At 42.0% G+C, this 13620-nt stretch overlaps 1 protein-coding gene across 1 annotated transcript in view; it reads left to right on the top strand.

Moving 5' to 3' along the window:
- Positions 1-13620, top strand: part of ADAMTS12 (ADAM metallopeptidase with thrombospondin type 1 motif 12) — an 808982-nt gene that overhangs the window by 757652 nt on the left and 37710 nt on the right. The window contains exon 23 of the mRNA XM_073620835.1: positions 8072-8225. Coding sequence (XP_073476936.1) covers positions 8072-8225 — 154 coding nt within the window. The remainder of the gene's footprint in view (positions 1-8071; positions 8226-13620) is intronic.

Genomic DNA, 13620 nt, shown 5'->3' with positions numbered 1-13620 from the left:
GGACATCAAATCCCAGGGAACCGAAGATCGGCTTCTGCTGTGAATTATCACATGCATGCCCCCGGCAGACAGAAGTGCAGAATCACGTATATATATGTAATCCTGCGCACAGCTGCCACCCGGAAGCAGTAAGAGTGTTATAGGGCGGTCAGAAAGTGGTCAATGTGCTTTACTAAATACTAATGCTGTACATACAAACTATTATAGGAAACAATACAAGACTGACATACAACAAGCAAAATGTTACCTACTTCCTAGCGAAGAAGCATGAACTATGGTCTGTATACAACAGGAATATTCTAAAAAGTTACTTACTCTGGTCATAGTACCTTCACAATCTCCATAGGCAGGATCCCAGGCTTACTGTACTAGTGATTGCACGAAATCATGCAAAAAACGAATCTTCAGGTTTAGTTACTTCTGGCACAGACTTTCTTGGTGGTACATCATTATAGAGTCCTCCTTCAGGTTAGGTAGGTGGCCTTTTTATCTAGAATGTTTTACCAACCCCACATTGGTGTTGTACCATAAGTCATATATGACAAAAGGTCAAGCTATTCTTGACTTTTGGTTACCTGAATGCATTGTATAATAAGAATTTCTTTAAAAACAATGGAAGCATCTAATTGCCAACTGACGTTAGCTCAACATACAGCAATAGTATCTATGTTCTCATTGTTTTAGAGGACAGCTTGAGCCAATGTTTCGAAGGCATTTTTTGAGATGCGTCCACTCAAACACTCAAAGAAAACCTGAACAAACAACAAACAGTCTAATGTTATATGCAGCCAAGTGAATTAGTTGAAGCATCTTCAAAGCCCTAGAACAAGTCCAGTTGGATGGGATGAACTACTACTAGCTAGTCAATGACCTGGACAACTAAAAATTTTAATGCTGGCCACACATGTGGCAATTTTCAGGCAATTTTCACCATCTTCAAAAAGATTTTGACCACTAATGTACAGCCAGTTTCACAGACATCCTTGTTGGAACAAAAACTCTACACTGATCAAGGTGGCAGATGTGAAGGCAGTGTGTAGATAGCCCCTCGGCATCTCCTTTCCTTAGCCTTTCTGATTTAAAAGGCAGTTGTACACTTGGAATAGAATAAGTGCTCTTGGTGTGTTTTCACTGTTATCTGGTTCAGCAGCACCAGATAACCTCAACCATGGTTGTAATCAACAAAAAGTGTGGCTTTGCATTAGAGCTACTTGTGTCAACTGCCTAATCCTTCTCCATTAATTCTTATATTGAATCCAACAGAGCAGGAGTAGGCAACCTTGGCACTCCACCTGTGGTAAAACTACAAATCCCATTATGTCTCTTCCTCTTATGCCGCGTACACACGATCGGAATTTTGGTCGGAAAAAGGTATGATGGCTTTTCTGATGGGATTCAGCTCAAGTTTGCCTTGCATACACACGGTCACACAAAAGTTCTCTGAACTTTCGACCGTCAAGAAAGCAATGACATACAACACTACGACGAGCCGAGAAAATGAAGTTCAATGCTTCTGAGCATCCGTCGAATTGTTTCCGAGCATGCGTGATTTTTTGCGCGTCTGAATTGCATGCAGTCAAACGCATTTTCTGATAGGAACTTTTTCCGACCGAAAAATAGAGAACCTGCTCTCAATCTTTTGCTGGCTGGAATTCTGCCAGCAAAAGTCCGATGGAGTAACCTCTTATCGGAGTTTTGCTGGCGGCATTTCCGATCGTGTGTACGGGGCATTAGAGTCATGCCTGAATCTTGCAATGCCTCATGAGACTTGTAGTTTCACAACAGTTGGAGTGTTTAGATTGCTTCCCCCTGCAAAAGAGAGTAGCAACAGAGCTCAACAAACAGGTCAGATACTAGAATGATGCAGTCCATAGACAGACAGCGGAAACAGCAGATGGTGGCAAAGTTAGCAGGCTGATGGCCAGGTGAGGAGCAGACAAACATATTACAGGTTCTAGACAGGTAACGAGAGCTTAAACTGCTAATAGGAAAGGCCAATGATCAGAGCACACAAATTAAGTCCAAACACTTTATAGGGAAATCCAAAGCATGGGCAGTCAGACAGAAGCCAGAGACAAACAGACCTCTATTCAGGGCATGGGGAAATAGACAAATCTGTTGATTGGGCATGGACTGGAAGTTGTGGCCTTGCTTTAACCACTTGCCAACCGCCTACCGCATATCTACGGCGGCAAGTCAGCTCTATTGCGCAAAATCACGTATCCATAGTTGCCAACATTGTAAAAAAAATTTTAGGGACACTTTTTTGGCTGTAGGCGGAGTCTTGTTATAATTATGGGGCGGGGCATGCGTCTGTGGGCGTGGCACAGGGGGAAAGTAAAAATGCACCGTGGTGAAAAATAGGTGTGATTTACGCAAAATAGTGGGCGTGTCTTAAATGAGCATGGCTCAAAGGGGGTGTGGTTAGAGTCTCAGATGAATGAGGGTTGGAGAGGAAAGGGGGGAGAGGGATGGAGGGACAGCAGCCCCAGATCCTACACAACAATGGAAATATGTGTATTCTAGAAAGTTTAAAAATCAGCAGATAAAGATACTCCAAACATCTGGTGTTAGCACTTCAATCACCCCGGCACCATGGTTGTTATGGTGTCAGGATGATTGAAGTGCATTATTTCTATTATTACATTGTAATATAAAATGAAATCATTCAACTCACCATAATGCCAAATCAGTGGGATCCCTGAGCGTGTCACCTGCCACCAGCTGTCTGTCCTTGCATCAGGTGCCCCCAGCAGAGTCCATCCTTGCATCAGGTGTCCCAGCAGAGTCTGTCCTTGCATCAGGTGTCCCAGCAGAGTCCGTCCTTGCATCGGGTTCCCCCAGCAGAGTCTGTCCTTGCATCAGGTGCCCCCAGCGGAGCCCCCCTTACACCAGATGTCCCCAGCGGAGCCCCCCTTACATCAGGTGTCCCCAGCAGAGCCCCCCCTTACATCAGGTGTCCCCAGTGGAGCCCCCTTACATCAGGTGTCCCCAGCGGAGCCCCCCCTTACATCAGATGTCCCCAGCAGAGCCCCCTTACATCAGATGTCCCTAGCGGTGCCCCCCTTACATCAGGTGTCCCCAGCGGAGCCCCCCTTACATCAGGTGTCCCCAGCGGTGCCCCCCCTTACATCAGATGTCCCCAGCGGAGCCCCCTTACATCAGGTGTCCCCAGCGGTGCCCCCCCCTTACATCAGATGTCCCCAGTGGAGCCCCCCTTACATCAGGTGTCACCAGTGGAGCCCCTCTTACATCAGATGTCCCCAGCAGAGCCCCCCCTTACCTCAGGTGGCCCAGCGGTGCCCCCCTTACATCAGATGTCCCCAGCGGAGCCCCCCTTACATCAGATGTCCCCAGCGGAGCCCCCCTTACATCAGGTGTCCCCAGCGGAGCCCCCATTACTAGTAAAAAAATATATAAAAATGCCATATTAGTGGGATAAAAGGACATCAATTTTATTTGCGTACAGCGTCACATTTACCACGCCATTGTCAGTTAAAATAACGCAGTGCAGTATCGCAAAAAATGGCCTGGTCATTAAGGGGGTAAAACCTTCCGGGACTGAAGTGGTTAAAGGCCACTAATGTGGTCAAATGTGTATACCAGAGACCTGAGCTGCAGTACTATGTAACTAGCAGTGGTCACAGATAGCCAATGGTAATAAATATATATATATATATATATATATATATATATATATATATATATATACACACATACATAGTATCTCACAAAAGTGAGTACACCCCTTACATTTTTGTAAATATTTTATTCTATTTTTTGATGTGACAACGCAGAAATGACACCTTGCCATAATGTAAATTTGCTGTCCCCTCAAAATTACCCTACACACAGGGGTTGATTTACTAAAGGAAAACAGACTGTGCACTTTGCAAAGTGCAGATGCACTCTGCGAGAGCAGTTGCTCCAGGGCTTAGTAAATGAGGAAAGCTCTGCTGAATTCTATCATCCAATCATATGCAAGCAAAAAGGCTGTCTTTTAAATTTTCCTTGAACGTGTTTGGGTAGTCTTTGCAAAGTGAAGCTTTACCTCATTTACTAAGATCTGGAGCAACTGCACTTGCAGAGTGCAGTTGCACTTTGAAAAGTGCACAGTCTATTTGCCTTTAGTAAATCAACCCCCGTGTAATTAATGTCTAAACCACTGGCAACAAAAGTGACTACACTCCTAAGTGAAAATGTCCAAATTGGTGCCAAAGTGTCAATATTTTGTGTAGTCACCATTATTTTCCAGCACTGCCTTAAACCTCTTGGGCATGGAGTTCACCAGAGCTTTACAGGTTGCCACTGGAGTCCTCTTCCACGGCTCCATGACGACATCACAGAGCTGGTGGATGTTAGAGACCTTGCGATCCTCCACCTTCCATTTGAGGATGCCCCACAGATGCTCAATAGGGTTTAGGTCTGGAGACATGCTTGGCCAGTCTATCACCTTTACCCTCAGCTTCTTTAGCAAGGCAGTGGTCGTCTTGGAGGTGTGTTTGGGGTCGTTATCATGTTGCAATACTGCCCTGCAGCCCAGTCTCTGAAGGGAGAGGATCATGCTCTGCTTTAGTATGTCACAGTACATGTTGGCATTCATGGTTCCCTCAATGAACTGTAGCTCCCCAGTGCCGGCAGCGCTCATGCAGCCCCAGACCATGACACTCCCACCACCATGCTTGACTGTAGGCAACACACACTTGTCTTTGTACTCCTGACCTGGTTGCTGCCACACATGCTTGACACCATCTGAACCAAATAAGTTTATCTTGGTCTCATCAGACCACAATACATGGTTCCAGTAATCCATGTCCTTACTCTGCTTGTCTTCAGCAAACTGCAGGTGCATCATCTTTAGAAGAGGCTTCCTTCTGGGACGACAGCCATGCAGACCAATTTGATGCAGTGTGTGGTGTATGGTCTGAGTACTGACAGGAAGACCCCCCACCCCTACAACCTTTTCAGCAATGCTGGCAGCACTCATATGTCTATTTCCCAAAGACAACCTCTGGATATGATGCTGAGCACATGGACTCAACTTCTTTAGTCGACCATGTCCCATAAATATTGGGACATCGACACAATTCTAATCTTTTTGGCTCTATACACCACCACAATGGATTCGAGATGAAACGAACAAGATGTGCTTTAACTGCAGACTTTCCGCTTTAATTTGAGGGTATTTACATCCAAATCAGGTGAACGGTGTAGGAATTACAACAGTTTGTATATGGGCCTCCCACTTTTTAAGGGACCAAAAGTAATGGGACAGATTAACAGTCATCCATCAAACTTTCACTTTTTAATACTTGGTTGCAAATCATTTGCAGTCAATTACAGCCTGAAGTCTGGAATGTATAGACATCACCAGACTCTGGGTTTCATCCCTGGTGATGCTCTGCCAGGCCTCTACTGCAACTGTCTTCAGTTCCTGCTTGTTCTTGGAGCATTTTCCCTTCAGTTTTGTCTTCAGCAAGTGAAATGCATGCTCATTCGGATTCAGGTCAGGTGATTGACTTGGCCATTGCATAACATTCCACTCCTTTCCCTTAAAAAACTCTTTGGTTGCTTTCGCAGTATGCTTCCGGTCATTGTCCATTTTCACTGTGAAGCGCCGTCCAATGAGTTCTGTAGCATTTTGCTGAGAATGAGCAGATAATATTGCCTGAAACACTTCAGAATTCATCCTGCTGCTTTTGTCAGCAGTCACATCATCAATAAATACAAGAGAACCAGTTCCATTGGCAGCCATACATGCTCACGCCATGACACTACCACCACCATGCTTCACTGATGAGGTGGTATATTTGGATCATGAGCAGTTCCTTCTCCATACTCTTCTCTTCCCATCACCCTGGTACAAGTGGATCTTGGTTTCACCTGTCCATAGGATGTTGTTCCAGAATTGTGAAGGCTTTTTTAGATGTTGTTTGGCAAACTCTAATCTGGCCTTCCTGTTTTTGAGGCTAACCAATGGTTTACATCTTGTGGTGAAGCCTCTGTGTTCACTCTGGTGAAGTCTTCTCTTGATTGTTGACTTTGACACACATACACCTACCTCCTGGAGAGTGTTCTTGATCTGGCCAACTGTTGTGAAGGGTGTTTTCTTCACCAGGGAAAGAATTCTTCGGTCATCCACCACAGTTGTTTTCCGTGGTCTTCTGGGTCTTTTGGTGTTGCTGAGCTCACCGGTGCATTCTTTCTTTTTAAGGATGTTCCATCAGTTGATTTGGCCACACCTAATGTTTTTGCTATCTCTGTGATGGGTTTGTTTTGTTTTTTCAGCCTAATGATGGCTTGCTTCACTGATAGTGACAGCTCTTTGGATCTCATATTGAGAGTTGACAGCAACAGATTCCAAATGCAAATAGCACACTTGAAATGAACTCTGGGCCTTTTATCTGCTCCTTGTAAATGGGATAATGAGAGCATAACACACACCTGGCTATGGAACAGCTGAGCAGCCAATTGTCCCATTATTAAGGTCCCTTAAAAAGTGGGAGGAACATATACAAACTGTTGTAATTCCTACACCGTTCACCTGATTTGGATGTAAATACTCTCAAATTAAAGCTGAAAGTCTGCAGTTAAAGCACATCTTGTTCATTTCATTTCAAATCCATTGTGGTGGTGTATAGAGCCAAAAATATTAGAATTGTGTTGATGTCATACACAGTATATATATATATATATATATATATATATTTTTTTTTTTTTTTTTTTTTTATAAATTAACAGAATGTAAAGTTAATAGACAGAGAATTAAAAAAAAAAAAATTTGGTGTGAGCAACCTTTGCCTTCAAAACAGCATAAATTCTTCAATTCTTCTAGGTACACTTGCACACAGTGTTTGAAGGAACTCAGAAGGTAGTTTGTTCGAAACATCTTGGAGAACCTAGCACAGATCTTCTGTGGATGTCGGCTGCCTCAAATCTTTCTGTTCCTTCATGTAATCCCCGACAGACTCCATGCTGTTGAGATTGGAGCTCTGGGGAGGGGGCCAAAACATTACTTCCAGGACTCTTTGTTCTTCTTTATGCTGAAGATAGTTCTTAATGACTTTGACTGCATGTTTGAGGCTGTTGTCCTGCTGCAGAATAAATTTGGGGGCAATCGCACGCCTTCCTGATGGTATGGCATGATGGGCAAGTATCTGCCTGTGTTTCTCAGTATTGAGGACCCCATTGATCCTGACCAAATCTCCAACTCCATTTGCAGAAATGCAACCCCAAACGTGCAAGGAACCTTCACCATGCTTCACTGTTGCCTGCAGACACTCATTATTGTACCACTCTGCAGGCCTTCGGCAAACAAATTGCCTCCTGCTACAGCCAAATATTTCAAATTTTGACTTCAGTCCAGGGCACCTGCTGTTATTTTTATGCATCCCCAGTTCCTATGTTTTCGTGCATAGTTAAGTCGCTTAGCCTTGTTTCCACATCAGAGGTATGGCTTTTTGGCTACAATCAATGGTGTCCCCAATGCTGAGAAACAGAAACAGGCAGATACTTATACATCATACCATACCATCAGGGAGGCATGAGATTGGCCCCAAATGTATTCTGCAGCAGGACAACGATTCTCAAACATACAGAAAATGTAATTAAGAACGTAAAGGAAAACAAAAAGTCTTGAAAGTGGTGATGGTTTGGCCCCCACACAGCCCTGATCTCAACATTATCCAGCCTGTCTGGGATTACATGAAGGGACAGAAGGATTTGAGGCAGCCTACATCTACAGAAGATCTGTGGTTAGTTTTCCAAGATGTTTGTAACAACCTATCTGCTGAGTTCCGTTAAAAAACGGTGAACAAGTGTACCTAGAAGAATTGATGCTGTTTTAAAGGCAAAGGGTGGTTACACCAAATATTAATTTTATTTGGATTCCTCTTCTGTTCATTTACTTTTCATTTTGTTAATTGATAGAAATAAACTATTAGAGTTTCTTTTTCTGAAAGTATTTTTAATTTACAGCATTTTTCACACCTGCCTAAAACTTTTGCACAATATCGAATATGTATATAATTGTATAACATGTTCATGTTCAAGTCTTACTTGGTTATTTCAGTGTTCAGCACCTTGCGGAGAAGGTGTCCAACAAAGAACCATCTCGTGCATAGATACTGATAATAGCAGAACCATAAACATGAGCCTGTGTGAGAAGGAGCCAAAACCTGAGGACACAAGGGAATGCCAGATCCAGGAGTGCATAAAGAGCACAGGTAACATTCAGGATAAATCATACACAACTGCCAATATTTTTTAATTCATTTAACTCACATACGTATACATCAGCATTATCCATACTTTAAAGACTGCATACAAATAAAAGTGGTCCACATATTGGCAAGAAAGCAAAGGGAAAGTTGTCATGTTCTGCTGAAGAACCAGCATAAAAGAGATCCTGTCACCAGACCATTTATTTAAAAAAAAAAAACATTTGCATGTTATTTGCCCATAAAAGACTCCCAAAACACATGAGCTTGGTGCTGAGCACCGTCTATTTGAATGTCATGTCAGCAGACTCAGAACAGTCACTTTATTGACACTCTATAGTATTCACCTTTGCTCCTCCACCGGCTGCTGCATAAATGGTTCTAGGCTCAATTCACAAAGCTTTAACACAGGGTTAAGGTGCTCTTCTTTAGCCAGGTGACTGTATTTTTCAAAGCTCATTGAACTAACATAACTGTCACTTAAAAAAAAAAAAAAAAAGCATCTTTATGCAGGGAGGTAAAGGGAGGAACATAGATCATTTCCAGACAAGGAGAGGACTATGATATATAATGAAAGGGGCTGTGCTAGGGCATTTTCTTTTCCTGGAGCAGTCAATTTTTTAATCAAATTTAAGGGTACATTCCATGTGTATATAATATTTATGGAAAAGAAAAACACCACAAGCATTTAAATTACTTGACTTTTCTGTAGTTTTACCTGCAATTTTTTAGGTTAGTGATAGGTTCTTTTTAAAGTGAACCTGCTGCTTTGCCTTGCAAAGTGTAGGTTCACATGGAAATAAATGTTGCTGTGACTTTAATATTTTGCGGTTCCATATAAAACCCCTAGGGCCAGAGCAGACTGACTTTACCCCAGGGTGGATCCATGGTCACAGTGGAGGATTGAAAAAGCTTTGGGCGCCAGTCACTTTTTTTGTCTTTTCCAGATGTTTTATTTGCTCCAGACTCACAGGAAGAGAGGGTTAGAGCTTCAGATACCTCTAGCAACATATTTTCCAGAATTCCGCATTCCTGCTGTAACAATGCATAAAGAGATGCACAGTGGTGGGCAGTGTATCTAATCTAAAGAAGGTGGTGGGCAGTAAATCAGAGCTGATAAAAGTGGTGACCAGTAAATTTGACCCGATGAAGTAACTTGGCAGTGAATTTAGACTGAAGAAGGTGGGGGCAGTGAATTTGAGCTGAGAAAGATGAAGGGCAGTGAATCTGAGATGAAGAAGGTGGAAGGCAGTGAATCTGACTTAAAGAAGGGGCTGGCACTGCTGGGCAGTTAATCTGAGCTGAAGAAGGTGGTGGGTAGGAAATCAGAGCTGATAAAAGTGGTAATTAGTAAAATGACCTGAAGAAGTAAGTTGGCAGTGAATTTAGACTTGAAGAAGGTGGGGGCAGTGAATTTGAGCTGAAAAAAGATGAAGGGCAGTGAATCTGAGATGAAGAAAGTGGAAGGCAGTGAATCTGACTTGAAGAAGGTGCTGGTACTGCTGGGCAGTGAATTTGATGGTGGGCAGTTAATCTGAGCTGAAGAAGGTGGTGGGTAGTAAATCTAAAAGTGGTGGTGACCAGTAAATTTGACCTGAAGAAGTAAGTCGGCAGTGAATTTAGACTGAAGTAGGTGGTTGGCAGTGAATGTGACCTGAGAGTGTGCTGGGCAATACATTTGATAGCAGGCAGTGAATGCTATCAAAAATCCTTTTGCATTCTAGACTGCCATATCTCAAGTCAAGTCAAGCTTTATTGTCATTCTACTACACGTGAGGACATACGGTAGAACGAAATATCGTATCTCACAGGGCCACGGTGCAACACACTAATTAAACATAATTATAAATATACAAAGAATAAAACACAGCAAAGAACTTAAAATAAAACAATTATAAACCTATACACAGCTGGGAACTACGTAACTGTACATATATTGTGTTTTTTTAAGAGTCTTTGCAGCAGCAAGTGTTTATAAAAGTATCTAGTGCATATTCAAGAGTAAAAAGGAGGGGAAGTGAGATGTTCCTGGTCACAATTTATAGGTTGTAGAAGAGGTTTCAAAGAGCGTTGGAGTTGAGGGCTCTTACAGCCTGGGGGGAAAAAACTATTGAGCAGTCTGACAGTCCGGGTTTTGATACTCCGATACCTTCTACCTGATGGCAAGAGCTGGAAGAGAGCTGGAAGAAACTGTGGTAGGAATGGGTAGGATTCACGATACTAATAGCTTCGTGTATGGAATGGACAGGGCCCTAAACACCGGGACCACTTTGACAGGCTGCCTGCAGTAGGGCTAATCACCGCACCTGTCCCTTCTTGGCACGCTAAAATACAGGGAATGACTCACTGCAGCTGGACCACCCTGTGTGCTCGGGGCCTTAGAAGGTGTGCGGTGGTGGGGGTCAGTGAATCTAAACTGGAGATGTGGATCTGTGAATCTAAGTGGAAGTGGGTTATGAGCAGTAAACTTGAGCTTCAAAGGTGGTGGGCAGTGAATCCAAGCTGAATAAGGTGGTGGGCACTGAATTTAAAGTGATTGTAAATGTAATTTTTTTAAATTACAAACATATCATTCTTACCTGCTCTGTGCAATGGTTTTGCACAGATCAGCCCAAATCCTTCTCTTCTGGGGTCTACTGGCACCTCCCCCCTGCCAAGTGCCCCTATAGCAAGCCACTTGCTATTGGGCACTCGTGTTGGCTCAATCCTGAGCCACACTGTGTGTTTATAGACACACACACAGCGTGACTCGTCCCAACCCCGCTCTCTGCTCAATTGCTGTGATTGACAGCAGCAAAAGCCAATGGCTGCTGCCTCCATGTCCAGTGAGGAAAGAGAGAGAGGAGAGAGCCGTTTCTCTTGGACACAGCACTGGATCGAGATCGGGTTCAGGTAAGTATAAGGGAGGCTGCATAAAGAAGGTTTTTTCCCTTAATGCAGATAAATGCATTAAGGGAAAAAAACCTTCTGCCTTTACAACCACTTTAAGCCGAAGAAGGTGGTGGGCAGTTAATCTAAACGGAAGAAGGTGGTGGGCAGTGAATTTCGTTAAAAGAGGGGGGAGGACAGTGAATATGAGTGGAAGAAGTTGGTGGTTTGTAAATGTAAACTGCAGAATCTGGTGGGTAATGAATCTGAGGTGAAGAAGGTGGTGGGCAGTGAAGTTGAGTTGAAGAAGGTGGTGGATGGTGAATCTGAGGTGGAGAGAATGGTGGTCAGTGAATTTGAACTGCAGAAGATGAATTGATAGAATTGAGCAAAGTTTTTACGTTGCAATATTTCCAAAATAAAATAACTGTTTGGAAATATTTCCAATTACCATTTATATATGTCAAAGTGCAGGCCATGAACAAAGGTGAAACTGCCTTTCAGCTCATCTTTGAACTTGAGTTTGAAATGCCTGCCTTAGAGTACGTGCGTTACCTACAAACTCTCTCTTTTCATGCATTCCGTGTGGCTGCCTATTATCCTTGTGATGGGGCTCCTGAATCTTTCAAAGAATGACTTCTAGAAAATATTAAAATGTAGCTGCTGGGATTGAAATACTTATTCTACATCTATTGAGAGCCAAGTCAATATAATAACACTAAATTACAGCCCCATTCAATCATGTTGACTTGTGCAAAATGCTGAGTTTGCACAGATGACTTTAGCCTTTCGGACGGTCTCATTGCATGCAGTCATCGCTATCTAAATCTCATGAAGGCTTCATTCCCAAGGCTTATTTTATTTCTACAAAAAGGCACAAATATAGCCTGCAGTATGGATTTTTATATGTTGATGCATGTGGTTATTGATCTGTCACATCTATAGGCATTTGGAACAAATGCTTATACTGTAGCTAGGTTTAAGTATTCTGAAAGTGAGTTACTTTAATGAGTACAATGGTTTCCTGCTTAGCATTTATATCAGCTTAGTGCTCTCTGCTGTATGAAAACTTAAATCTGAACTCCAGGCAGACATAAAAGACTAAATTAACACAGATCTGTATTCATTAATACATTCTTAACTAAATTTTTTAATAATCTGGAATGCTGATGTCAGAACATATTAAAAAATATTAGCCATGTGCATATTGAGGCTTTTCTTTGCTCATATGAGCTTATATCAGAGATCTCTCCTTATCCTTTCCTTTTTTCCTTCTTTTCCTCCTCAGTCTTTTCAGTCGTTTCCTTTCTTTTCTTTCCTTTTTCTTCTTCCCTACTTCTCTCTTTAATCCTTCCTTCCTTCATTTCTTCCTTTCTTCCTTTTAACCTTCCTTCCCTTTCTCATTCTTCCCTCGATGTGCATATTGAGGCTTTTCTTTACCTACATGGGCTTATATTAGAGATCTTTCTTTAGCCTTTCCTCTTTCCTTTCTTCCTTCTTTTCCTCCTCTTTCTTCTAATTAGTTTCCCTTCTTTTCTTTCCTTTTTCTTCTTCCCTACTTCTCTCTTTAATCCTTCCTTCACTCCTTTTTCTCTTCCTTCTTCCCTTTCTTCCTTTTCCTTGTTCTTCCCTCCCTGCTCATGTACATATTGAGGCTTTTCTTTTACCTATATCTGCCTATATCAAAGATATTTCTTTATCCTTTCCTTCTCCCTTTCTTCTTTTCCTCCTCCATCTTCTCATCAGTTTCCTTTCTTTTCTTTCCTACTTCTTTCTTTAATTAACTCCTTCCTCTCTTCCTTCTTCCCTTCCTTCCTTTCCTCTTTCTTCCCTCTCTGCATTTCCTCTTCCTTCTCACTTCCTTCTTCCCTTCCTTTCTTTCCTGTTTTTTCCTTCTCCCTATTTTCTTTTCCTTCCTTCCTTCCGTCCATCCTTCCATTCTAAATTGTTTTCCTTTTCCAAAATGTTCCGTTTCCAAGAGACAAATGGAACCGGCTAGTTTTCATTTACTGAATACCTTCAGTGTAGCACAGTCTGAATAACTATGAATAATCTAATCCATTTTCTTATAAAAACATATTCAGGATGTTTTAATGATGAGATTAAATTAGTACAAATGAGTACAAAATGTCCTCCAGCCAATTATGCGGGGTCAGCTTTAAGGCTTCATTTTACTAATAAGTAACGACAACGTAGATGAAGTTAATTTGTATTGGATAGGTCTGTCATTACTGTGAAATAAAGTGCATGTAGGTTCTGTATAAATTACTATCCATCATAGCTTATTGTATGTCAATGGTGGAGTAAATAGAAGAAGATAAAGGGCTGTAACATTGGAAAGTAAGGTCTTTGATGTAATTTCTCTGTATTCTGAAGGGTTGCACTTACAGTAATTGCATCTTTATTATCTGTGTGTCAATTTGTTTTTATCTGCTTTTTATGTTTTCCTTTATAATGATTCCATTTTATAAAACAAATGTAAAAAGTATATATAAAATAACTGACAATAAAATTGCTCTACAGCTCAACACAT

This window comes from Aquarana catesbeiana, linkage group LG01, assembly GCF_042186555.1.
Source record: "Aquarana catesbeiana isolate 2022-GZ linkage group LG01, ASM4218655v1, whole genome shotgun sequence".
Taxonomy (NCBI): Eukaryota; Metazoa; Chordata; class Amphibia; order Anura; family Ranidae; genus Aquarana; species Aquarana catesbeiana.
This window is presented reverse-complemented; position numbering and strand designations above follow the sequence as displayed.